The sequence below is a fragment of the Panthera leo genome, chromosome B3 (genome assembly GCF_018350215.1).
Source record: "Panthera leo isolate Ple1 chromosome B3, P.leo_Ple1_pat1.1, whole genome shotgun sequence".
Lineage (NCBI taxonomy): Eukaryota > Metazoa > Chordata > Mammalia > Carnivora > Felidae > Panthera > Panthera leo.
Window position 1 is genome coordinate 120,186,063 of NC_056684.1, and position 24,552 is coordinate 120,210,614.

Sequence of the window (24,552 nt, forward strand, 5' to 3'; positions counted from 1 at the left end):
TCAAATTCATATATTTATATTTCCTTTAGCTAAATCTCATTTGTCAATTCTGTGGAGAGGATGATTTAGATTTTTTTTTTTTTTTTTTACCCTTTCCATAGTGCCAATAGCCTTTCTTGATTTTCCTCTCTAGTGTTTGCAACACTTCATAATTTAGTACCCACTTCAGATCCTCCTTTTAAAACTATTTGTGGTATTTCTTCCAAACAGTCAGCTGAACTAAGAGGAATGACAGCCTAGGAACAACTACGTGCATATGAACTGTGTCTTCCTTGTAAATGACCTTTTCCTCAGAGCCAGACTCATACTCTCCAGGAACATGGAGAAAGAAACCTAAGGAGATTAAAATTTGCCAGGGTCATGGGCAAAACTCACAGACTAGAGATAACTTTGGAAGGGCAGAGTCAAAGCTGTTGTACCTGGGGCTTCTCTGAAGAAAAAAACTACGAAAGAAACACCAGGGCTTAACTAAAGTGCTTTTCTTTCAATAGCTGAGATTACCTTTCCTTGCCTAGGTTTTAGGATATTCTACAGCAGGGTGACCTCAGTGGAAATTGAAGGTAACTGCTTGTTCTGTGTCAGCACCCAGGACAGTGGTGTTTGTTAATGGCTACTGGGCATTAGGAAGGGAGGAGAGAGGCCAGGAGCCCAGCAGTGTGGGCAGACCGGTACCAGTTCACGTGACCTGAGCATGTGTGATATTAGCAATACGATGAAAGATGCTCAGAGATTAACGTCAGACACATATAAAAATAAGGGTCAGGTTTAAAAAATATGCTGTATCTTTTTTTTTATTATTGACTATTTACTTTAAATATTTATTGTAGTCATTGGTTTTTTTTGTTTCTGTTTTTGTTTTTTGTCATTTACTTCCAAGTTAGTTAACATATAGTGCAATAATGATTTCAGGAGTAAAATCCAGCGATTCATCCCCTACATATAACACCTAGTGCTCATCCCAGTAAGTGTCCTTCCTAATGCCCCTTGCCCATTTAGCCCGTCCCCCCACCCACAACTCCTCCAGCGACCGTCAGTTTGTCCTCTGTACTTAAGAGTCTCTTATGTTTTTCTCCCTCCCTATTTTTATATGATTTTTGCTTCCCTTCCTTTATGCTCATCTGTTTTGTATCTTAAATTCCACATATGAGTGAAGTCATATGATATTTGTCTTTCTCTGGCTAACTTATTTCACTTAGTGTAATACACTCTAGTTCCATCCATGTTGTTGCAAATGGCAAGATTTCATTCTTTTTGATTGCTGAGCAATATTCCATTGTATGTATGTGTGTGTGTGTGTGTGTGTGTGTGTATATATATATATATATATACATATATATATATACATATTCTTTATCCATTCATCTGTCGATGGACATTGGACTCTTTCCATACTTTGGCTATCATTGATAGCATTGGTGTAAATATTGGGATGCATGTGCCCCTTCAAAACGCCACACCTACATCCTTTGGATAAATACCTAGCAGTGCAATTGCTGGGTCATAGGGTAGTTCTGTCTTCAATTTTGGGAGCAATCTCCATACTGTTTTCTAGACTGGCTGCTCCAGTTTGCATTCCCACCAGCAGTGCAAAAGGGTTCCTCTTTGTCCGCATCCTCGCCAACATCTGTTGTTGCCTGAGTTGTTAATTTTAGCCATTCTGACAGGTGTGAGATGGTAGATCATTGTGGTTTTGATTTGTATTTCCCTGATGATGGGTGATGTTGAGCATGTTTTCATGTATCTGTTAGCCATCTGGATGTCTTCTTTAGAAAAGTGCCTATTCATGTCTTTTGCCCATTTCTTCACTGGATTATTTGCTGTATCTTTTTAACATATGAGTCATTAACATGAGGCAAAGTGATGAGCAGTTATAATGGTCCAAAAATAGGTTCTTGATGTGAGGATACAAGATGCCGTGTCTTCTATCAGCCTTTTAGCCTTTTTACTTATGCATAGTTTCAAGAAATATGATTGAATCTGTGGCGTTCCCATCCTTAAATACAGGATTCTCTAAATTATGCATTTCCAAAATATATAATGATAAGCTTTTAGTGCTGAAAGATATAAGATTGCAGGCATAGTGCAAGGCTATGAGTGTAGCAAGGCACACAGCTAGTCAGTGGCAGAGCTAAAGCCGAATCTGTGTCACCTACTGTGCGCCAACCACAGACTCTTCCCAGTAGACCACCGATTTGAAAGACCCCCACCAACCCATTCACATCCATTCTGTACAGCAAATGACAGGTTAATCGTCCTAAAAAATTGCCTTTGGGAGAATGCAAAGTAAGCACTTAGGAGCTCACTCCCCTCCGTTTCCATACCAATTTTACCACTTAAGTGACCACTGAAATACTCAAAAGGAGGAAGAATTATTACCACTCATACTAAAGTGTGGAGAGAATTTGTGGTAAATGTAGCATGAAAAGGATTGAATTGAAGAACACTACTAAAGGCTTTTATATACTCTCTTCCTTATGAGAGTGAAGTGTAGGAAATGGGTGAGAGGCTTGGAACCCACTGATAACACCCTCTCACTCTAAGGGGCAGGGCCTGGAAGTGGGAGAAGGGAGGGCTAGTCAAGGAGCCTGCCACTTAGACTCTTTCCTCCATAAGCCCTCAGCATGTGGACCTCAGTAGTGGCATTAGGAGATCTTAGGGTTTGCTTTTGGCATGGATGATGACATCAGTCAAAGAACTGGGTCCTTGTAACCACACCTAACCAGAAGTTGCCGCTGGTGTGTGTGTGGTCCAGTGGGGAGGAGAAGTACATGAGAGTCATGGAATGATGGGCCTTCCCCTGGTGATTCATACTTGGGTAATTTAAATTAGAATCTTACTTCTCATCCCTGCCACTGGGATATTAAAATGGTTGTTAAAATGGGACTCTAACTGCTGGATATTTCCCACCTCTCACTTTTCTTTATTATCTGCATAGGAAAATCCCTTTTTAAAAGATTTGGGTAGGATCTTATGGATTTTGTAGAATCCGTATCAGTTCTTCCATGATCATGAGCCTTTAACGGCAAACTTAGACTTTCAGAGGGTGAGCAAATATTTAAAAATTGTGGGACCTATAGCTTAAAAGAAAGCTCCATGGAGAAGATTTAGGGGAGCTGTCAACCCCTGAAATCCATTAAAGCAAGCAAAAAAACAACATTTTAGAAAATCCCTAATGTGTATTCTTGACAAAAGTTAAGCATAGAGTGCATTGATGTGTAGAGCTTCAAAAAGCTATCTCATGTAGAGAGCAAGCAGTCTGTGGTCAGGGAGGATATGAGAAATACCTAAGTGAAAAATTGGGTTAACCACAGTGAATTGGGCACTGTAGAAAACTTAATTAGTAAAATAGAGGACAGATTTCAAAAATTCTTTCAAAATTCTGAGGAAAAGTGTACAAAGGTAAAAATATTGAAATAAAAGGTAGATTCCACCTAAAATAACAAATTCCAGAAAGAGAAGTAATAGTCATTATTAATAGGCAAAATAGACCTAACATAAGGGCATGAGGGTTTTGAACAACATAATTGTGAGATTAAATTAATAGGTACACAGTTTTGTACCCTGCAGAGCTCCCATGGAATATTCTTCAAAACTAGAACAGGGGTACCTAGGTGGCTCAGTTGGATGGGTGTGTGGCTTCTGCTCACCTCATGATCTTGCAGTTCCTAAATTCGAGCCCCACATCGGGCTCTGTGCTGACAGCTCAGAGCCTGGAGCCTGCTTCGGATTCTGTCACCCCCTGCCCCCATCTGCCCTTCCCCGGCTCGCACTCTGTCTCTCCCTTTCAAAAATAAGTAAACATTAAACAATATATTTAAAAAACTGGAACATTTCAACTGAATCCTCAAAGAATAGAAGCATACAGACCTCATTCTCAAGACTACTTTGCAATAAAATGAGATATTAGAATAAAAGTCTATACAAAATGCCCAAATAATTTTGGAGTTTTTATTTTTTATTTTTTTAATGTCTATTTATTTTGAGAGAGAGAGAGAGAGAGAGAGAGAGAGAGAATGAGAGAGAGAGAATATGAATCCCAAGCAGGCTCCATGCTCAGCTCAGAGTCTGGTATGGTGCTCAAACCCACAAACCTTGATGTCATGACCTGAGCCGAGATCAAGAGTTGGACGCTTAACTGACTGAGCCACCTAGGCATCCCTAAAGCTGAAATATTTTTTAAAATAATGAAAAGAAGTATATATATTAAAACTTAAAGTTGAAATGTAACCAAAGATGTACTCAAAGGTAAATTCGTAATCTTAGTTATTTTCATTGTTATAATGTAGGAAGATTGAAAAGAAATTAACGAAGACACAAATGGCAGATTGGCTTCAACTGATATACTAGCTTTGGCTGATTACCGAGAGTGTTTTGTTGACAAGAGTTATGAGCACTTTTCTGAGCCTGGCAAGAAAGAGTGCTCTGATAGATTAGTAATGTCTGCCGCAGGCAGGGAGGATGAGTGGTTAATGTTTGTCATACCTGAACTAAGCTTCCATCTTTTGAAGTTAGAAAAGGGTCAATAAAACAAAGCTAAGAAAAAAAAAAAATCAAAGGAAATCAAGAAGAAAACCAATATAAAGTCAAAAGCAGCAAAAAAGTTATATTCAAAACCTTATTTAGTTTGGGGTATGGGGACAGAGAAGGATAAAATAAACATAGCTCTGCCAGACAAAGAAGAGAATTAAAAATAAGAAAAATGTTTTAAAAGTAGATATAGGGGAGACTGAAAATTATGAGAACCCTGCATAATTGTGTGCTACTAAATTTTAAAACTGAATGAAAGGTAATATTTTCAAAAATATGAACTATCAAGATTGGTTCTTGAATAAAAAGAACACCCAAGTAGAACAGGGTAGCAATCTTAAACTATCCAAATTGGTTCTTAAAGAAATGGGGTACATGAGTAGGCCTAGGAAACAATTTTAAAATATCATCTCTAAAATAGTTCTTTGAAGCTTTTTTCCAAAATCTTTGGAGGCTTCCAGGTGCCTACCTGGTAAAGTTGAGAGTCCTTAGTCTGACAGGAAAGCCTTCTGCAAAATGTCCTCTATCCTGTCTGCAGCCTTTTCTCTACAGTCTTACAGTGTGCTCCACACACGTGCTTCCATATAGTGTTCTTACATGCTCATGTTATCCCCTCTTCCTCGTGCCCTTTGCCCTCTTGAATCTAAGTCCTGTGTTTTATTCAAGATCAGGTTTTCATTTATCACCTTGATGCAGCTTTGCCAAGAGCTTCAGCTAACTCTACTGTCTACTTCCTTGTCGAATTTTCCTTTTTATATGTGTTCTTCTCATAAGTCTCTAGGGACAGATATCTTGTCTTTACCCTTTTATCACATAGGTACTGAATGTCCATTATGCCGGGTATTGCTCTAAGTATTGGTAATAACACCAGTGGACAGGACAGACACAAGCCCGGTTTCCATGAAGTTTATCTTTAAGAGCGGAGAGAGAAATGTATTCCCTGGCCCCTGATCTGGCTTATATTCATGACAAGGTCACAGGAGATGGTGGTAGAGGAGACAGTGGTAAAGACAGAGATGTGCTAGAGACGGTGGTTGGGGCAGTGGTGGTGATGTGGTTTGCATATCAAGGTGTATGTGTCAGGGATGACCAAATAGCAATTATCCCATCATTACTTATTTATATTGCATAGAGTAGAGTAGAGCAGTAAAGCCCAATTGCTAACAGCCCAGGATTTCATATTAGATTTGAATCCAAGCGCCTTCATTTAATTGACTGTTATTTGGAGCTATCTCTAAGCCTCTGTGTCATTATCTGTACAACATTACCTACGTTGAGGAATTGTTCTTAGGATTAAATGAGATCAGGTATTGTCCTGACATATATCAAGTGTCCAGTGTGTGTGTGCTGGTACAGTTATAATTTCTGCTGCCACCGCTGTGCCCTATTAAAAGAAATTGCATTCTTGTTGTTAGTAAGCTGATACTCGTAAGTATGATTTGGCTCTATCTGGCAAGGCTATGGAAATTCAAATACATTCTGAGATCCTGAATGCTAATAATGCTAATGACTATTGAAAGCAAGGGCTTAGCTTCAAATAAAACAAAAGATTAGATTTGGACACACTGACTCCCAGTCAAGTTGTCTCCATAAGTTCACACTTAATACTCTCCTTCTGCTTCAAATACACTGCAGTGATAAAAAACACCCAAAGGACCTACCTGACCTTCAGAACGAGGGAGCCTTTCCTTGGCTCCCAAATGTGCAGAAATAACTGAGGATCAGTGAATGAGGCTGAAACACCAAGCTTTCTGAACTCTGCTTTGGGAGCAGGCAGTGACAGCCCAGAGTTCAGCCCCTGTAGCATGTTGGGGCCTAAAAGTTCCCTCCCTACCCAAGAGGAAAGACGAAGAAGCCAGGCTCATTAACTGGCAATAAAACAGTGATTTTTCAGCTGGGGACGATGTGGCCCCAGAAGACATCTGGCAATGCCTGGAGTAATTTTTGATTACCATAGCTGGGCAGGGGCGAGGGGTTTCAATTGGCATCTAATGAATCAAGTGTAGGGATGCTGGTAAACGTCCTGAAAAGCACCTGATAGTTCCCCACAACAAAGAATTATCCAGTCCAAAATGTCAGTAGCACCAAGATACTATTGGAATGCAGTGGGCTCTCCTAATGGGAGACTGATGAAACTGACATGGACCCATTGCCTGAGGCCACATCTTTATATGAGGCTGTGGGCCTACAGAGTCAGGAGGATAATGACACACCCTTGCACCTGCTCATGTTTCAAAACTCACCTGGATTTCTAAATATGACTGAGGCAAGAGCACTGAAATACCACTGGAAAGTCTGGTTCTGGACTAGGGTGATGGGCCCTAGGTGGAAGCAGTTATAAAAACTTCTGCCAGGGAGGGGTGAGCAAATACAGAGACAAGGGAAGAAATGATTCCTATTCAGAATAAGCCTACAAACTAAAGTTGCAAAACACATGAGTAAATCTGAATCTAAGAAGGATTGCCAACAAAGCTGACAACTGGAACATGAATTCCTTAGAAATGAAATTAACATTTTTGAACAGCCAGACATGTTAGGTCCGGTATCTGGTAGGCTTATCTTACAACATGTGATTCTGATCAGAGTATCAGAAGGGAAACCTGAGGAAGAGGTGGACAGGTTACGCTTTAAGAAATAATAACTGAGACTTCTCTGGAATTGAAGAAATAAGTGAGTCCTCGGCTAAAATATTCATCCCATGTACCAAAATAAATGCACATAGACATATCATAGTGAAACTGCAGAACACTGAGCATAAAGGGAAGAGTTACATGCTACTTGAGAGAAAATTCACAAGGGAACACAGAATCCCACATTCTTCTTTTAGAAATAGTAGGTGGCAGAAAACAAGAGCTAACAGCTTCAGAATGTTGTGGTGAAGAAACTTTCAGTCTAGAATTTTATACACAGCTAAACTGTCATTCAAGAGAAAAGCCAAAATAAAAATAATTTGAGATATTCAAAGTCTAAGAGTATACCACATGACCTTCACTGGAAGAACTAGCAAAGACTGGGTAAGATAAAAGTGAACACAGAAGTGTTGGATAACATGAAGCAGTGAGGGGCCAGACTTTTATTAAGTGATAATAAATGCTAATGACTGTAAACATAATTGTTGGTCTTTTAAAAATATAAAACACGTTTGGGACAACAAAGACAAGACTGAGGGCCAAGAGGATTCAGTGGATGGCAAAAATATAGCAGGTCTGTGTCAAGTTCTAAGGGCAAGACAGAAATATTAAGGGAAAAAAGTGGAAAAAATAAACTAAATTTTATACTTAGAAAAAAATAGCTAAATAATTGATATATACTCTGTAGCTTTCAAATCCACAGAAGGAAAGAGAAGAGAATGTAGAAACTTTTGAGTCCAGTGGAAGGCAGGAAAAGAAAAAAAAGGCAAAGGAAAAGGATGGTAAGTGGAAAATAAAAACTAAGATAGTAGAAATATATCCAATTATATGAGTAATCACACTAAATGTTAACAGGATTATACTCTTCTATTAAAAGATAGATTATGAAATTGCATTTTTTTAAATAGGCTTCACATCCACTGTGGAGCCCAAAGTAGAACTTGAACTCACAACCATGAGGTCAAGACCTGAGCTGAGATCGAGTTGGACACTTAACCAACTGAGACACCCAGGCATCCAGAAATTATACTTTTTAACATGTTTGGTTGTAGCCTGCTTAAAAGAGAGATACCTACAGTAAAAGTTCACAGTGCAAAGGATTAGAAGAAGGTAAACCATGCAATACTAATTAGGGGCATGAGTATAGCAACAGAGAAAATAGAATTAAGCAAGAAGCATTCACTGGGATGAAGAAAAGCACTGGTACGCAGTTAGCATAATAAATTCAAAATCTATAAATCAAATGCTGATAACAGTACAAAGAAATGTTGGAAAATTATCAATCATAGTGGGTGATTTATTTAAATCTGCTTCTATCAATAACTGATAGGTGCCTCATACAAATTTCTGAGGATTTGGACTATTTGAAATATAGAATAACAATTTGCTTTGATAAGTGACTTTTCATGTTTTCTGACCACCACTTATAATATTAAAAAAAATACATTTTATATGCAACCTAGTAAAAATATCTAAATTATGTATATGAAATAAAAGTTTCACAAAATATCATTTCCTATTATTTGAAAAATGCCGATTGGGTCCCCTAAATTGATTTTGCAACCCCCTTACGAGCCACAGGTCATAGTCTGAAAAACATTAATAGCTCTGCATAGACTCCTGCATCCAGTAGGGAGAATATACATTCTCTTCGAGGATATTTTTACAAAAATTCAACACATACTGTCACAAATGAAGGCTCCACACATTTCAAAAAATCTGTATCCGTTTACACTCTTCAACAGTAAAAAACATTTTAATTAGGAAAAACCAAAAGGTAATGTTTAAAAAAGACTCGTGTGTTTGGAAATTTAAAAAAATTCAGTACATAATACCCAGCTGTTAGGTTATCATAATGAAAATCATAAAACACTTAGAAGTAGATGGCTGTGTAAAATGCTACGTACCACATTTGTGGGATAGCCAAAACTGCACTCAAAAGTAAACCTGGAACTTTGAATTTATTAAAAAGACAAGAACGATTGAAAATAAGTGAGCTAATCATTTAACTTGAAAAACTATAAAAAGAACAAGAGCAAATTAATCAAAATCAAAATAAAATAATAAAAATACAGAAATCACCTAGAACAGCCCAGCACATGGGAGAACACGAGAGAACAGTGCCTCGAGCAGTGTTTGGCCCATGGTAGATACTCATTAAATACTGGGTGAAGGAATGAATGAAACTGACAACAAATGGTAGACGGGGTCACATCTGGAAAGACTAATATGGTAAATTTAAAAAAGAGGAAAGACCCACATAGATAATACTAGGAATGAAAAGGAATAAAACAACAAATATAATGGATCGTGGGTTAGACAATGTGTAGTATATTTATAAAATGGAGCCTTATGCACCACTCCTGCACAAAAGTTGACTTCACAAAGTGCTTCTTGAATTGGTCTTGTTTTCAGACCCAAATTAATACTGTTCTAATTGTTATTTGCCAAAGATTAGTATATTAGCTTCTGTTTGTGAGATGCATACATAATCCCTGGACTGATGGATTAAAGGAGGAAGCACACTTACACCTGCGTGCATGTAGGTTGTAAGGAACATTGTGAGATGTTTCATCTGTGAGTAAACATTTGCTAAGAAGACTCAAGAGTACATGTCCCTTTTGGAATTCAGTTCTATAACCTAACTTGTGCCTTGAGATTTCTTCTCTCCTTTGGGAGTTAAAAGAAGTTTGGTTGTCACCAAAGTTTTATAAAAATGAGCAAGTGCAGGGTTTCTTTTCAGGACCTTCACAGATGCCACCATGCCTGTCTGCCACAGCCCTGGCAAGGTCAGCATTTCGAGCTCTCCTCTTCCTGTGAAATCTTGAGCACTTTTCTTTTGTGGCTCCTTCCTTCTATAGAAAGGTCATCCCCGATGTGGTGGCATGAATCCAAGATAAACTTTCACTTAAACCATTGGAACAGAAACCTAGTACCTCTGTGTTAGAGATGTGGAAAGCCTTGAAAAGAACTCGAAGAGAAACAATATAGCACCAAACCACAGTCAATCTTGTGAAGTAATGAACAAAACAGATCTTAAAGAAAGGATATCACTTTCAGAAAAGTTTCCACTGATCAAAATAATGGGAAAAAAAGAACAGAGGAAACCACAAATAAAGGAAACAAAGATCCACGAAAAAGCACGTCCGAAGCCTTACCAGCAAAATGGATAGTAGGGATTTTGCTTATTATTACCCTCCTTGACTGGCGATGATATGTCGTATAGGCTGGCTGTATGGTGTGCTCTTGACGCCAGTGGCATTCCTAGCCAGCTGTTTGATCGGCATTTATTTCCCAAGTAGAGACCAGTATTAGGAGACATCTTTCAATAATAAATGTAGGCACTATTTCGGCTTGTAGGGATACTATTTACTTGTAATGCATTCCCGAACAATGTCTTTGAGAGGCCCAGGAAGGCTGTTCTTCCTTACTCGGGGTAGAAGTAATGCCCATGTCAGGCCTTTTCTTGGACTTCAGGAAAAGGCAAGAGATCAAAGGAGTAAGTGGGAGTGGAGCAAGTGACTTGAATCCCGGGTTAGAAAGTAGACATTTAATACGTAAGGAAACTCTTCGGGTCCTAGCCATGAACACATCCCAAGGAAAGATCCTGCCTTCGTTGAAAAAAGGATGTCATTATTAATGGAATTCTTCTAATTAGAATTCTTGGTTGCGACTAGCGTGCTACTGTTCATGGCTACATCATATCTTGTTTCAGTTTTGACGTGGCTCCGGTAATCGGGAAGCCTGCCCTTCGGCAGCTTTTGATAATAACACGGTTCGTTGTGTGGAGAAGAGTCTGAACTAAGCCCATCACCACAGCTGAGGTTGTAGGAAGCCTCAAACTCTCAAACCTGGGCTATATCTCCTGTTCTTCTGTCTTCTGGAACCTATACCACTTCCAAGAAGAGCAATTATGGAACACTACGGGACTGCATGGTCACATCTAGCACTCTCCTTGGTTTAAACTCTAACTTTTGTATGTTGTAAAATTAACGGCACCTCTCTTGTCCCATCTTTTCAGTATTCCTCACTGCAAAACTCGAGACTTTTATAAGGCACTTTCCTGAGTTCATCTTTTGGTCTTCATATTCCATATGTTCCGTGATCAGAAAACAGCAGCTAACGGAGCTGCACCAAACACACATTTAGCTTTGCACATTCGGCTCTTCAGAGAGAAAGAGACTGTATGGTTTCAGTGGCGGCCGACTCCGTGTGTTGTTCTTCTTGGGGAGAGCTGGGAGACGCATCGTTCCTCCCGTCAGTCTCATTTCCCATGAGCCTCTTGTGTAGGACGGACATCCTCTGTGCCATGTGTAATTCTCATGCTGAAAGACATGTGTTCTATGACAAGCCAGCTGCTTCATTTGGTGCACAGTTGAAGAAACAGTGGTTTGTTCTGATGCTGAAAAATGTGTATATTAGATTTATCGGGAGGTAGTTTGTCAATCTCAAATGAGACCTCTCTTCCTAAGGGAGTTTAAGAGTAGTTGTGACCATGAGATTTCTGCCTCATAGGCCGCCAATTAACTACCTTTTGACTTTAATAGCAAGTTGCTGTTAACTTCCAGGTTCTGCGTATGTTGTGGACATTCTCCTATTTAGCACCCACATTCCATTTTCAGTCAGAGTCACTGCGTCACCCGACTTAATATTTCTGTATGTGGATAAGCTTATAGTGAATGCAAAGATGGTTAGCAATTCTAAGTAAAAATACCAATTCCAATAAAAGTTAATGTTTGTTTAGCCATTGATATAATACTAGATACCGTGCTAAGATGTGCCTTACAGTCGCCATCTTCTTTAATCCTCAACAACCCTACGAGGTAGGTCGTGGTAACTTGATGTTAAAGGACAGTAACTGACTCAGACAAGCAGGGGAATACACATCTTCCTACGTAAGGAGTTCCTAAAACACAGGCACTCCCAGGAAAGCTGCAAAGAATTATCGCAGAAGCAGATCAACAAGCGCCCTAAGTAAGCTGTGGTTCAAAAGTTCTCACTTAGGAGTGGGTTGACCAGAGGCTGGAATGTATTTTCCCAGGGAAATGATGCTTGCACGACAAAAGCGTATTTACCCACGATGTGCCTGAAGCAGTAATAACATAGACCCAAACCACTTTGTGTACCAGTGTTTTCATGGAAAAGTCCACTCTGAATTTCCTCTTGAATGGCTGTTGGACACGTTTCTCCACCGCGGGGGAAATGGGGCGCCTGTGCTAGAAACAGTAGGCTCATTAGAAGTGTTCAAAGTTTGAGTCAGCGGTGGCTCCCAAGGCCTGTGATGGGAGTTGATGGAGAAGGCAGGGTGGAAGAGTGACAGGGGATGGACAGAGGGAGAGGGACAGGAGACAGCCCATGAAGGTGAAGGGTGGGATAAGAATTCCAGAGAAGAGGGGAAAAGAGGAAAAGAATTTCAGGGAGGAGAAGAGAGGAGGAGGAGTTTAAGGATCCAGACTCACTAGTTCTAAACACCCAGGGACTCTGTTCTCCCTCAGGTAGCTCCTTGTTTGCTGCTTTTGTTTCTTCTACCGACTCTGGTATTTCGCCTGCCTGGTTCCCTTTTGCTGTTCTGCGCGATACTGAGACCAGCTTCGTGGCTTTTCTTGACGCGGCTGCCCCTAACACAGGCAAATGGCCCTAAGGGTTTTTAACCTCTGTAGAAGAAAGAGCCCATCCTAGGTTCTAGAACTTTTCCTTTTTCACTTGGACCTTGAAGAGCCAATATTAGCTAGAGATGCTTTGGGTAGTTCTTTGGGTCTATAAAGGGCTGAAATAAAATGGATAAGCATTCCCGATGTAGCTATTCAAGGTTGAGGCTTGTGGGACAAGGGAGAATTCCCTCTGTTCCTTTCTCTCCTGTTTGTCTCTACCATTCCCTTGTCCTCCAATGAAAGTGGAAAGGAGTGGGTGGGGCCGCAATCACAGCTTGCTGGAGGGGAAGGGGTCCAAGAGAGTGTGATCCTTGCATCACTGCTGGGGTGTGCTCTCCATCAGTGAGGGGGGGTGGGGGTGGACCCCCTGGGCACCTAAGCGTCTGCCAGAGTCTCCAAGTGCTCTTCGCATCACCTTCCCCTTTGCCCACTAGTCAACGTTCTCCTCACTGCTGATACAAGTCACTTGGACACCTGGGAGCTATAAAAAGCCTAGGTTCTCACACTTTATCCCGGACCCACTGAGTCAGAATCTCTAAGGGAAGGGCCTGGAGAGCTGTGTGATTAACAAGTGACCCCAAGTGGTTCCTGTCGAGGACATTTGACAAACACTGCTTGACCATCCCTCCATCTTGATGGTCTTTAAAAGCTCCTCGGACATTCTAAACCCCTTTCTGCCTCAGGATCATTATACGTATATTCTATTTCTTCTCCACGAAAAGCTCTTTCCTGATCCCTACTCTTGGCCAATAGCTACTTCTCCTAACTTCATGACTTTGCTGAAATACGACAGTTTCAGAAAGACCATCCTTGACCACCGGTGTCACATCTCAATGAGGTTCCCTTGTTTCATTCTCTTTTTTAAAACACTTCATGCTGTTTCTCCTTAGCATTTATCACATAGTTTGTCCCTTATGTCTTTGCCTAATGTCTACCTCTTCACTAGTACCAAGCATGGAATACTTTTTGCATGGATGAATAAATGGAAAAACAGTGCCAGGAGAAGGGTTCTAAAGGTTGGATTGATTGCTGCTCAAGAAATAAAGAACTTGAGCATATGAAAGTTTTAGTCTTACAAAGTAAAATTTTTACACGTCAACTAAAATCAAGGTAGATGGGTCCAACAAGTAATTTGTATTTGTGGGGCAATGGATCAGATTATTTTTTAAAATATTTATTAGAGGGGCGCCTGGGTGGCTCAGTCGGTTGAACGTCCGACTTCGGCTCAGGTCATGATCTCGCGGTCTGTGGGTTCGAGCCCCGCGTCGGGCTCTGTGCTGACAGCTCAGAGCCTGGAGCCTGTTTCAGATTCTGTGTCTCCCTCTTTCTCTGACCCTCCCCTGTTCATGCTCTCTCTCTGTCTCAAAAATAAATAAATGTTAAAAAAAAATTAAAAAAAAATATTTATTAGATACCTGATCTGTGCAAAGTGCAATGTTAACAGCCATGGCTATAACAGTGAACGAGCCGATATAATCTCTGCCTTTACGGAGCTTACTTTTTAGCAAGGATGACAGATATTAAGCAACCAGTTACACAATCCCGTAATTACAATTTTGGTAAATGCAATGAAAGAATTCCAGATCTATAAGAGCCTGTAGTGATGAGATCCAGCATGGTCTGTAGGGCATCAAGCTAGCCATAGAATTTCTAAGACATGTGGCTGGGGAACCTGTGCCCAAAGCATCCAATTTACTCTGTCCTGTCTCTTGTCAAAGTTGGCATGAGGGGAGGTGCCTCTATATAACAGTTCCTCAACTTCAGCACTATTTTTTTTTTTTAAGTTTATTTATTTTGAGAGAAAGAGAGAATCCCAAGCAGGCTCCACACTGTCTGCGTGGAGCCCGATGTGGGGCTTGAACCTCACGAACCATGAGATCATGAGACCTGAGCCGAAATCAAGAGTTGGACGCTTAACCGACACAGCCACCCGGGTGCCCCTCATATTCAGCACTATTGACATCTTGGGCTACAAAATCCTTTGGGGGCACCTCCCAGTGCACTTTAGGAGATATTTAGCACCATCCCTGGCCTCTACCCACCAGATGCCAGTAGACCTTGCTGTTGTGACAACAATGTGTCAACATTGCCAAACGTCCCTTGTGGAAGGGTGGGGTTGGGGACAAAGTCTGTCCCTCCTTTCTACCTCAGATGAGAACCGCTGGTCTACATGAACCTTGGTGTTTTTTTTTTAATGCCTTTACTTATAATTTATCCAAGTCAATACTGGAAACTTCATTTATTCATTCAGTAAAGAAATATTTGTTGAATGCTTATTAGGTGCCAGGCACTGGAGACACAACAGTAGTCCAAGCCTGTGCTTTCTTGCAATTACCTTCCAGTGGAGAGAGATGTACAACAAACTTCAATATATGTAATATTTCAGAAGACGGGGTAGTTGGTCACAGGAGTCCTTTCTGCTAAGGTGACATTTGTACCAAGTCTTGAAAGAAGCAAGGGAATGAGCCACATGACCGAGAACACCGAGAGCAAGAGGCAAAGCCATTGGAGGGCCTGCATTTGATCTAACCTTTCTATCTGCCGATCTAACCAAGCTGCTTGTGTTTCAGAGGGTCCACAGAAGGGCAGCTGAATGGACTCCAGAGCAGCCTTAACTCTGCAGCCTTTGTGCCCATCACCAGCTCCACAGGTTAGTGGACACACCAGCTCTTCCGCGGCCGGGACGACAGGGAGGGTGCTGGGCTGGGCATATTCTCTCTTCTGCCTCCGAAGAAACCTGCAGTTCAAAGAATGAGGAAGCCTCCAGGCTTTTGAAGCATTGGCAAATGGGCACTGTAGGATGGAATGGTTTTCCAGAACTAGTTCAGGGTAGATGACATTCCTTGGTCTGGGAGAATGCTATCAGATTGGCAGCATTTAGGCTGGTATTTGACAGGTGTTTCACTGTGCATATCGTATTCCCACCGGTAGTGTCTCTCCCTAACTCTTCAGGACAATGGAGCTCTGGTCTTCGATCATAGTCCCTGTCATGCTAATGTAATGGCCTATTGATCTATTGCCAGGTGCTTACTGAGGTCTTTTTAAAACCTCTCGTGTAGGTATCCACATCTAAGTCAGGCAACATTGGTCCAGGCATAGTCTTCTGTGAGTACTAACTCGTAAGAATATACTGATAAGTAATCAGAAAACTAAAAGAAAATCACTTGGATTCAGTTCAACAAATACTTATTATTGAATACCTACTGTGGAGAGAATGAGATGTCAGCTGAGGGACATAAAGGGTGGACCAGGCCATCCCTCCTGTCAGGGAACTTACAGACTTAGGAAAAGAGGAGAGTCAGCAGGGAGCGGGGCTGCAGGGTGGGTAAGTGTCAGGTCCTGGGGATGCAGAGAATAACCATAGACGGTTGGCGGAACACCCGCTGTGCCCGGCACAGTTCTGAATGCTTCACATGTAACAACTCATTTGTCCACAAAACAGGCATATAATAGGAACTGTGTTCCCTGTTTTACAGCTGAAGAAATAAAGGCACAGATTATGAAACATATCTAACATCTCACAGCTAGTAAATGGTGGGGCAGTATTTGAACCCGAGCGACCTGGCCCAGGCTCTTAAGGGATTAGAGAGGGCTTTCTGGAGGAAGAAACATCCAGGCGGAGGGTTGAATGTTGACACGTCTGCTGGGGGGGGGGGGGGGGGGGGCGCTGCAGGACTAAAGGAGTGCCAGGAAGAGGGAGCAATACTGCACAGTCGGGGGCGGGGTGAAAATGCCCTGTGTTCTGGGAGCCCTCGTGTGTCACTGTGGCGGGGGACTAGGGCACGAGCAGGGAGCAGCAAGAGAGAGGTCACGGAGGTAGCAGGGCCGGTTTGCGAGCCGTGTAGGGAACTTGGTCCTGAGTGCAATAAGGAGCCGTCAGGGAGTCTAGAGCCAGGGGATGAGGGGTGTGCGTGCGACATAATACACCTTAACATGATGCCAGATCTCCCAGAAGCCTGGTTAGACTGTATCACAGGGAGAATTACGCACACCTCCGGCTTACTGTGGGGTTCAAGGAAGCCACATATAGAGAAAGGCTCTATAACCACACCCACATCAGGTAATAAGAGTATAAAGACTTTGTTCTCTGCTTAATATTTTAGAACCCGAATTCAAGAAATAGTTGATGGGTATCTACTTGCCCCTCCCCTCCCCCCAAAAAGAATGACTAGGATACGGTAGTTATTTTTAAGGAATGAACATTTCCCCCTGGAAGTTGGTGCGGCCTGGCAAGTGGGTGGCCGGGAGAACTGTGCACTGTACACACAGCTGAATATATCTGTCCACAAACTGCTGCAGCCAGAGAGGTTTGCGGAGCACAGGAGATCCAGGAAACCTGCCTGCTGCATTTGCAGGTCTAACTAACGTATTAAGTACAAAACGGAACGCTCTGCGTAGACTCTGGCCAGGGAAGTTGGAAATTTGAGGGGCCAGGTGGGTCATACTCTCAGCATCTCGCTTATGAATTAATATTTATCGACTGCCGAAGTTATGTGTTAGAGATTTTGTAACCATTGTAATGACCGCAGTGTCAGCCTAAAACCACAGAACAAAGGGAAAAGTTGTATATTAGTTACATAAAGGTTGTATACTGTATACTGTATATTAGAATCCCTGGATTCTAGTATCTCCCTTTTCCCTCTGCTTCTACCTTAAGACGAGTGCATTATTTTTTTTCGCCTTGCTTAGGTAGCCTGCTGTTCACTGCTTTTATCTCCATTGACTCTGGACCTCTAAAGTGCCTTGAATTTGTTTCTAGTCTGTGATTTTCCTGGTGTTCCCGATCCTCAGTTAAAGAAACACTGATGAACTTGGTACACGAGTCTCAGGCATTTTCCACACTTCCCAATAAACATTTATACAGCTAGTAAGTAACTACCTGGCACTTGAGTGTTTTGGCTACAAATCATGCGTTTTTCTGTATGACACATAGATTTGAAGGTGTTATTCTAGGGGTTCAGAAGGGTGTCCTATAAAAAGGTTAGGTAGCTATTAGAGACATTTTTCTTTAAACCCAGAAGAAGGGAGAGTAGCCCCTGTAATAAGTCAGTTATATGGCTCTCAGAGATAGGAAGTTTGTGCCTCTACAGGAATCGCTAAGCTGACTTTGAAAAGGTATTTAGCCCCTGTCTGGTCCAGTTAACTCAGTTGGTTAAACATGGTATTATTGAGTCCACGAATATAGCAAAAGTCTGTTTCCTGGCCCCTTGACTCTTCTGCAAGTCTAGCCAACCAGGCCTTAAAGCTGTGTGACTTTGTTCCTTGGGCGCCTGACTGAGATACTGGTTCATCCCAGGGCTCTGTTGAAAAACAACTCAGAATCCTTCCCCACTGATGGTGACCTAGTGACAGTCTTTTAAGTGTGGATGTTAAATGAGGTAGTGGACATGAAAGCTGCTAGCAAAAGGTCTGGAATGCTCCATGAATGTTACTTTTTCCTTGACTTCCCTACCTCAGGCTATATATTCTGAGTTTGCTATGGGAGGCAAGACGTAGAGTCAGCAAATTTGGAAATTTGAGAAGGAAGCTAGAGTGAGGGCCTTTGGCTCAAAGCCAAAGCCATTGGCCTTCGTTCTTTATAACCATGGCGTTCTGGAGTTTAGAAGTGGTGATGGGGAACTAAAATAGCAGAGAGTACCAGATTAGATAACTGGCATTTCTCTTGTGCGGACTTCATAGCGTAAACTACCATTCTTGCAGGGTCTGAGGCCATACCAGCTGCCCTCATCCCTGGCCCTAGCTTCTGCCTATGCCTCTTCTGTCCTGGAGCCCGGCCTCTATCTGCCCCCGCCCCAGTTTGTTTGTTTTGTTTTGTTTTGTTTAAAAAGCTCTTACTTACTGGTCTGGAGTTGGTGGAAAGATTCTTTGAACACCAATGCTGGATTTCATTTACAAGAAGTGAGCAACAGTGTCCTTGTTAAATATTTGCTATTTGGGGCCTTGATAAAACATACATTTTAGCTTTATCCTCCTTGTTTGCATGGGGCTGGGGCAGCAGCCCATCAGTGTGCCTCTGCCCGCCCACCTCCCTGCCTCCCTGTAATACAAGACAAAGGAACTTACTTTAATAGAAAGTAAACCCAGCGGACCTTAAACTCTGAGGATCTAGAAGTCACTTTAACTTTCAAGCGAAATGATTTGCTGGGCAATTCTCAGCAGAATGACCTCTTTTTATTATCAGATTCTTATTCTTTTCACCAAGCGTTATCTAGTTGTTATAGATCCTGGATGGATCTGGAATATAAGAAGTGCATAGTGAAAATGAATACAGCTCTTAAGATGCTTGCCCTCGTGTCTCACATCCTTTGTTACCCCCAAAACGTTCTTCTCTTCCCAGAGCCAGAGGGATAAGAATTTGGGTTTCCGTACTCTTATGGTGTTAGAAAGCAAAGGGCACAGGTGTGGTGTTTGGCCGGAAATGGAGCATCAGCATCTGGGCAAACAATGATCCCCTAAAGCCTAGTTTTGTTTTGTTTTGTTTTGTTTTGTTTTCTTGAAATACACATAGGTGTTTTCTCCTTTCTTTATGTTCAATGTATTTCTCAGCCTTCTCTTTCCTTCTTTGGTCCCTTCTGTCGCCCGCCACCTAATGCTAGATATTAGGCGTTTTTCTGGGCCTGGTGTCCCTGGCTAGTCTTCTGTCTGGTTTTTGTCCTATCCTAAAACCTAGTTTTAGATTTGACCTCTTGTCCTTTCACCAAGATCAAATAAAGTGTTAAGTAGGGATTTTTTTTTTTTTTTTTTTACATTTTTCAGGACCTTTGGAAGCTCCCCAAGTTATTTTCGCCAGATCCAAACGCTTGCCCACACAATCTGGAGCCCTTGCTACAGTTATAGGACAGAGAAAATCAAAGTCGGTGAAGTCAGGGCCAATTTAAGGTAACAGTAAGAATAAGAGCATATTTTTTTATTATAACTTGCTGACTTTATGCCACAGCAAGAGGCTTAATAGCTATCAAGAGAAGCGATAGTTTCTCAAAATGACAAGGAAATTGACGTTTTGTAAAACCAGAGCTCAGAAGGAGTCTCCAAACTGTGGGTCAAAGTTAAGCTACTCCTAGCTTGCTTCTGTAATAGCCTGCCAGTAGGTGGCGCTGTGGCAGTAAGAAATTTCCTCACTATTCTGGAGGGTTTTGTTTAAAACCATGGGGACATTGAGGCCAATCAAAGAAAGAAACTAAAGCTATAATTGAGTTATCACAGGTAAAGTGTAACAGAATACATTGGAGAGAATGATATTTGAAGTTCAAATCGCAATAACCTCTAAAGAGAATGTTCTCAGTGATATTTATTATTTTAAAGAAGGCTTTTAGACTAGAGTCGTGTAGTTTGTGAACTGGACTTTCAAATAATGGGAGGCAGGAAGGAAGAAAATTAAAAAATAGTTTTTGGGGGGTGAGGCTGAGTGAGTAATTATGCTGTGTGTCTGAGTTAAGATCAGCATATGCTATAACTGGCCACAAAACAAACCGTAAATCCCAGCCTACCACCCATCCGTAGAAATCTGACTTTGAAGGGTCGGCCTGACTTGATCTTGTGAGGCTGTACCCACACTTCACCAGCGCTGCCCCACAGTATTTTGTTCCCAGCTGTGGCCTTCAAAACTTTCCAGAAAATTCTCTGAAACCACAAGGTTTTGATGATTCCTTTCCTCTTTGCTCTACCCTACACACTGAAGCATTAATGGCACACCTGCTATGAGCTTAATACCCTTCTTACCTCTGGGGGAATACTTACAAGCTTATTTGAGAAGCATTATTCATCAAAATACCCCAGGAGAGCAAAGGAGGGAGGAAAATTATTTACCCACCACAGGATTCATTTACATTGGATCAGAGAGCTTCAAATATCTTTCCCCAGCCCATCTAAACTCTTTCCAAAAAGGAATGAGAAGAGAGAAGGGAACACCAAATCCATGGCTTGGTCATCTACCAAAATGTACCAGAAAAACTGAAAACAACTCGAGTTCTATTGGTAATACTTGGCCAATGGGCCTTTAATTCTGATATCCAATGATGAACAACTAATGAAATATAGAAAACTAAAGCGAGAAGGTCAATATTTCCTTGAGGAGACTGGCAGCCAGGAGAATGAATGCGACATCAAGCTCCAAACTAAACCGATGGCCTGCCAAGAAGCACTAATGTCCCATCGGCTTCCAGGACTGTGAGACTTGGACCCTGCCGCCGTTGTAATATCACTTTCCTTGAACCTATTTCATTAGTATCCCTTACAGTCCACCCAGAACATTACATGGCAAAGTAGGATCATCAGCAGAGAAGCCTTGGGAAAGAGCCCATCTCTCAACACTTAAATCTCTTGCAAACACAGCCCTGCTGAGCCTGAGCGGCACATAAGCTAGGGAGGGTGATGCTGTACTTTGTAGTTAGCTGAGGCGGTAAGACCTCATGCCAAGCGTGCATGGCCTCGACGCAGAGTGGGTCAGGGGGCCTCAGAAGACCAGGCTGCCATGGTGCAGCACGACCAGCTGGGAGGCTCCGGAGGCAGGCCCACCAGCCTGGCAGGTGGTAGGTGTCAGATGGCCATGGGCTGCCTCTCCCTGAATAGGAGAAATACGTAGTTCACAAAGTGAGGAGGCAGAACCCCAGCGTCCGTGTCCCATCACCCAGATGCTTGTTTTCTCCTTGCTGTGAATGCAGTAGAGGCACGATCACTGCTCGGGCCAGAGGTCCCTTAAACCACAGTCACAGACGAATGTTATCACGAGCTGTAATGATCCTAGAGCCTCTTCATATATGGGGTTCGGGAGGCAGGCAGGTTAGATGCGAGGATTGAAGTATGCTTGCATAGCATGTTATCTAAGACAGAAAACATCAGTTGTCCTGATCAAAGAACGAAGGAGCTGCACTTAAGCATGCTGGGGACTCGGACTTTCTAAGACCCCCACTATGCTGCCCCAGGCAAGGGTCGTATTTAAATAGATACATTATTTTGCATCTTCTTAGACTCTGTATTGTCTGTTTGGCATCCCTTCATCACAGAGCCAGTTAACTATGTTTTCTGTATTCTCGATGCTTTGACATTTGGGGCCTCACCGAGCCAGAGAGAAACTGCCCCTCCCAGGGCTAGCTAATTCCTAGAGATCATAACAACTTGCCCACGAGTATGCCTTTCAAATAGAAGCTAACCAGTCCCAAGTTTATATCCCCAACCGCCTCCTTATCTAACTCTCACATGGAACACCCACATTTCCCTTGCCCCAGATTGCTCCAGGGCCAGGTACAACTAGAGAGCACTGCTGGAGCCCGTAGCCCACCAGAATCCTTAAAACGAGCCAGCCTTAAGCTGTTTACCCTGCTCTGCCTTGCCTTTCCCGGGGAAATCCCACGTAAGGTTATGGCCTCGGCTTTCTCCTCACTCCTGTCTTCTGTCTCCTGACCACACTGGTGTTTTCCTCTGTGACCCCGTGTGGCACGCAGTGACCTTCTCTCTGGGACGCTGAGTATAATCAGCTTGCCCCTGCCAAGCCTTGTTCTCATCTCCTCCAGAGCCACACTGACTTAACCATACCATACCCAACTTGTACACCCTTAGAACAAACATCAACAGAGTGAATGTCTTTACTGTGCAGTGCGAGGAGCCAGGGAAAAAAATCTCCATCAATTAGGTTTATACCACTAAGTTCTAAGCAACTGGTCACAGCACTCACTTCATTATAGGCTGTGTTGTATAAGTGGTGTTTTAACAGTGTGTGTGGTGCTAGCCTTAATCTAGCTGCAGCCACACATGAAGGATGTGGATCCCTCTCCATGGCAAAGTCGCCTGGCTGTCAGCCATTGAAATTTCATGCTTTCCTGTCCCGAGGCCTCTTCTTTTCATTTAGTAACTGTTTCTACATTCAGAAACAAAACCCAAGCATAGCAGAACAACCTGGTTGGAAGTGGGGGAGGAAACAACCTGGCTTTCAGTTTGGGGGGATGTAGGGGAACACTTCCAAGATCCTCTAAGGGGGTTCATTTGCCTTAAAGAAAACCAGGGAACTCTATTCCTGAAATGGATTAAGAAGTGGACCACTAAGAAAGATAAGATCTGAAAATTGATATTGTCTCTTGCTGAGCTGGCAAACTGCCAAGAGAGGAGTGATGATTCTTCAATTGTTAACAATTACTACTTTGTTAGAAAGAGACAAGGAAAGCGCAGCGGCCCCTTTCTCAAATTACATTTATGTTACAGAAGCGCACACACCTCCTGGAAAAAATGCTTGGCACCCTGGATTGTGAGGCTTGTACCTACCACTGCCTCTTGCTGCAGATTCGTATTGTCCTGTGTAATATCCGTTCACTTTGGGTGGGAAAAGATCCTGTTTATTCTTGTATTCCTGAACTGGGCAGGTAACCGGCATAACATTGCCTTACTTTGTAAGTTTTTATACTTATCGCTACAAGTTATCAATCTATACTCTGTGGTTATCCGTCCCATGAACCCACACATCTTGCTGCTAATTTCAATGAAATGCTTGTTATAGGCACATACCTTTGCTTTACCACCCTTATATCCCCAGGTCATAATTGCTCCTAAACGTTCTAAAGAAAGAAATGACATGCTAAGCCATGCCTACCTTTGGAAAAAGCAAGCTTTGTGCATGGAAATATTTACAACGCTGCTCGCCTGATCTGTAGCATGAACTGGGCCCCAAAGTGTGTGGGTGGATACGCGTAGGACGCGGAGAATGGTGACTTGATGTGCATTGCCCCGTTGGCATGATTGGTGCGGATATTTATGCTTTATTCTTTGAAATTATAAAGAGAAAGACTCGGATTCTCTTGTCCTCCGAATGAAGAGCATCGCTGGTAAAAGTGGAACAATAGCGTCTCCTACTTCTTTGTATTCTCCTCTTTGGAACACCCAAGTATTTCCAGACAGGACTCTAACATAGATATCAGGAGCCCTCTTCCCTTAAAACCTAAATCCCGGCTAAGCGGTTACCTGATACCAGAGAGGTACTGCTTGAATGTGCGTAATGTCCCCTTAGCTACATCAAGAAAACAAAGCATGGGGGCGCCTGGGTGGCTCAGTCGGTTGGGCGTCCGACTTCGACTCAGGTCACGATCTCGCGGTCCGTGAGTTCGAGCCCCGTGTCGGGCTCTGGGCTGACGGCTCAGAGCCTGGAGCCTGCTTCCGATTCTGTGTCTCCCTCTTTATCTGCCCCTCCCCCGTTCATGCTCTGTCTCTCTCTGTCTCAAAAATAAATAAAAAACGTTAAAAAAAAATTAAAAAAAAAAAAAAAAGGAAAACAAAGCATGTTTCCCCAGTACAAAATAAGGATGTAACTTGGGAAGCCAACCTGGCTGTAAGATGGTGAGATGAAGTAAAGAGGTCGGCTGCTTAGAAGTTGCTATTTTACTGTTATTTATGTGTTTGTGGTTATCAGGAAGAAGATTCACTGCGTTTTATATTCAACTGGACTGAAAAGTGACTGAGGTTTTTTCCGCCTTCCATTCACTTCTCATTAAGACATGTTTGTTCATGAGACAAACCCAAATGAAGATGTTTTAGAATTTGACAAGAGTTTAGCTTTTTTGTTTTGTTTTTTTAATGAGTGAATTGTTTGTAGTTGATCAGACATTGGAACATGGAATCTTGACATCGCCGCTCTTTTTTAGAAATATGACCCTTGCAGGCCTTCGGTGTTTAGTCATCTTTTCTACTGTTCTCCAATGTAAATTGCCGTTGTGTGTATGTACATATCCTTATCCTCCTCTGTTTACGCGGAGAATTTGAGT

General features: G+C 42.2%; 1 protein-coding gene across 13 annotated transcripts in view; it reads left to right on the forward strand.

Annotated features, from left to right (window-relative positions):
• The window catches only part of TTLL5 (tubulin tyrosine ligase like 5), a 284,938-nt gene that overhangs the window by 219,393 nt on the left and 40,993 nt on the right, over positions 1–24,552 (forward strand). For 10 of the 13 annotated variants that reach the window (XR_006203962.1, XM_042943838.1, XM_042943839.1 and 7 more), the window contains 2 exons: positions 15,379–15,458; positions 19,565–19,687. The exons of 1 other annotated variant lie outside the window; for it this stretch is intronic. Coding sequence is in view for 11 of the 12 variants with exons in the window: in XM_042943838.1 (XP_042799772.1) it covers positions 15,379–15,458; positions 19,565–19,686 (202 nt within the window). In the remaining variant the exon portion in view is untranslated. Of the gene's footprint in view, positions 1–15,378; positions 15,459–17,497; positions 18,426–19,564; positions 19,688–24,552 lie in introns of those variants that run through there. 2 more of the 13 variants (XM_042943843.1, XM_042943847.1) reach the window with 2 other exon arrangements.